Source organism: Helianthus annuus, chromosome 3 (assembly GCF_002127325.2).
Source record: "Helianthus annuus cultivar XRQ/B chromosome 3, HanXRQr2.0-SUNRISE, whole genome shotgun sequence".
Taxonomy (NCBI): Eukaryota; Viridiplantae; Streptophyta; class Magnoliopsida; order Asterales; family Asteraceae; genus Helianthus; species Helianthus annuus.
The window spans coordinates 77,712,268-77,714,598 of record NC_035435.2 but is presented as its reverse complement, the minus strand read 5'-3'; the positions used below and the strand labels follow the sequence as shown (position 1 = coordinate 77,714,598).

General features: G+C 45.0%; 1 protein-coding gene across 1 annotated transcript; it reads left to right on the top strand.

Moving 5' to 3' along the window:
* Positions 1-1,051: 1,051 nt before the first annotated feature.
* LOC110931462 (bromodomain-containing protein 4B-like) lies at positions 1,052-1,870 on the top strand. Its single transcript, XM_022174856.1, has one exon. It carries the CDS (start codon positions 1,052-1,054, stop codon positions 1,868-1,870), a length of 819 nt encoding a protein of 272 aa, XP_022030548.1.
* Positions 1,871-2,331: the final 461 nt, after the last annotated feature.

Below are 2,331 nucleotides of genomic sequence, written 5' to 3'. Positions count from 1 at the left end.
ACCTTTCAAGAACCTTAGGAATTTTACTGCTATCACCAGGTAAATACTTTTAACTTATTTTCCCTATACGGGCTTGGGATACGGTATATTATACCGCTTGGTCGGGTATGGGATTATTTTGTCGGATTGTGATCTAATAAATCCGCATAACCCGTTTTAATCTGTATTGTTTGATAACATAAACATTTGGGGGTTAACGACCGTGTCCTGGATATCCTCGGCTCATTTAAGTTATTAATGGCCACGACCTATGCACGGGGTGCAGGCATGCACCTGACAGATGCAAATGCTAAATATTAAATTACCCACAAGTTGGGGATAACTCCTTTGTGGGTTCTATAAGTGGTGAGTCAGTTAATCATGTCCGACTTCCAAACCGGCCCCACATGTATGACAAACATGTAAAACTGTATACAAGATTTTAATAAAGATTGTCCCAAGTTATAAATGATCCGTGCCATGTGCACCTAAAACAATTTTTATAAATGTTTTCAAAATGAGTCAGTTAAATTGTATTTACCAGTGTAAACTGACGTATTTTCCTAAAGATTGATTGACAGGTACTTCTCGAAATAGGCTGGAGCTATAGGGTATCATAGAGGATCTTGCAAATCCAATAGATACTCGGAGTCTATAGTTTTTGTTTTCTTTGTACATTATGATCCGCCTGTGGATCTTATTACATTCCAGTCTGTATTATTCATGTACTCGAACACATCAGACAGTATGGTTTGTAATAGTTTATTTACCCAGCCTTCCGCTGTGCTATATTATTGTGTGTATTGGCAATGATGATATCAACTACGTCACGATACTACCCACCGGGCCCACCGGTAATACGTGGAATATTGGGGTGTGACAGGTTGGTATCAGAGCCAACATTGAGTGAATTAAACACTAACCTTTTGTGTTTAATCTCAATGACACAATAAGCACATTCCTTAGACTCTCGAGTCTAGGCAAATGACCTAGGATGTATCTTTTACTTTCCTTTGTTGTTATTATGTTTTATTTTATTTTGTTTTCTTGTTTTAACAGGAAGATCATCAACATGCCTCCAAGAGTAAAGGGAAGAGGCAAAGGTCCCATGCGTGGGGGACCGTCGACCGCAGGACCATCTCATAGACGCACTCCATCGGCGTCCTTTTCTACCTCTGACTCTCGCGATTTGTGGGGTCAACCTTTTGAGCCAGCAAGACATTCCGTCTCACTAAGCTTTTCGCCTTCTTTCCACCCGTCCTTTGGGCCATTAGTTCCAGACGAGCCCGAACACTCACACCATTCTCAGCAATCTCATCATTCTCACGAGTCTTATCAGTCACACCACTCTTTGCAATCCCATTCGTTTCACCACTCTGATTCCCTCTACTCCCCGGGACAGTTTAACCCGAACGACTATGTTAATGATTTTCTTGGTTACAACCCCTTGGGCCCTGAGGACAATTTCTCTCAAGGGATGGAAACGGACGATGATCCAGATCCGGAGATGCAGACCGGAACGCCGGGTCACCCAATAAGCATATCAAGTGGATCTCCATTTCAGGGATCACCTTACCATGGGCCCGACTCGTTCCAGGAGAAAATGGCCACATATGATTGGTTCTTTACCCCATCATACCATAACTCTCCAGCCCAACCACCTTTGGTTGAACCACAACTCCAAGCTGTCTCACCGCCGCCACTTCCTGTAGAGGAGCCACCGCAGCAGCCACCACAGCCACCTCCCGAGTCTCCGAGGCAAAGGAGGAACGCGCGTATGTCCGTACGGGGGGGGACCTCGTTTCAGTTCTCCCCGAGGTTCGAGTTCTTATCCCCCTATTCCGGAGGACCCCCAGATGGGTGGGCCCTCGAATGCGGCGCCGGAGGTTGAACCTCTGCCATCTTCTTATGCACCACCTGAGCTGCCTATGGGTTTTGATAACCCAATCCCAACCTACCCAGGTTCTTCTGGGTATAATCCTTTTGAAAACCCATTGGGGTACCCCTCGGACTATGTATCTCAAGACCCGTACCTTACGGCTGCGCAATATCATCACCTTTACCCTTCTTCTTACCCTCCGGTTCTTCCAACTGGATATCCAGTACCAGGTTATCAGTACCCACCGTACCAGCAACCTCCTCCGCAGCAGCAACAACAGACTCATGAAATCTTGGAGAGGTTAGATAGGGTTGAGCACAAGGCTAGGAAAAACAAGGAGAAGCATAATAGCTTCATGAAGGGCCTTGCAAACCTTATCAAAGGGAAGAAGAAGTAGGGGATTGTTAATTTTCTTGGTTGTTTGTAATCATGTTCCTGTGAGGACATTTGTTTAAATTCTGTATCAAAGTCCC

Coding starts and splice junctions, on each gene's coding strand:
- LOC110931462 (XM_022174856.1), top strand. CDS start 1,052: ATGCCTCCAAGAGTAAAGGGAAGAGGCAAAGGTCCCATGCGTGGGGGA.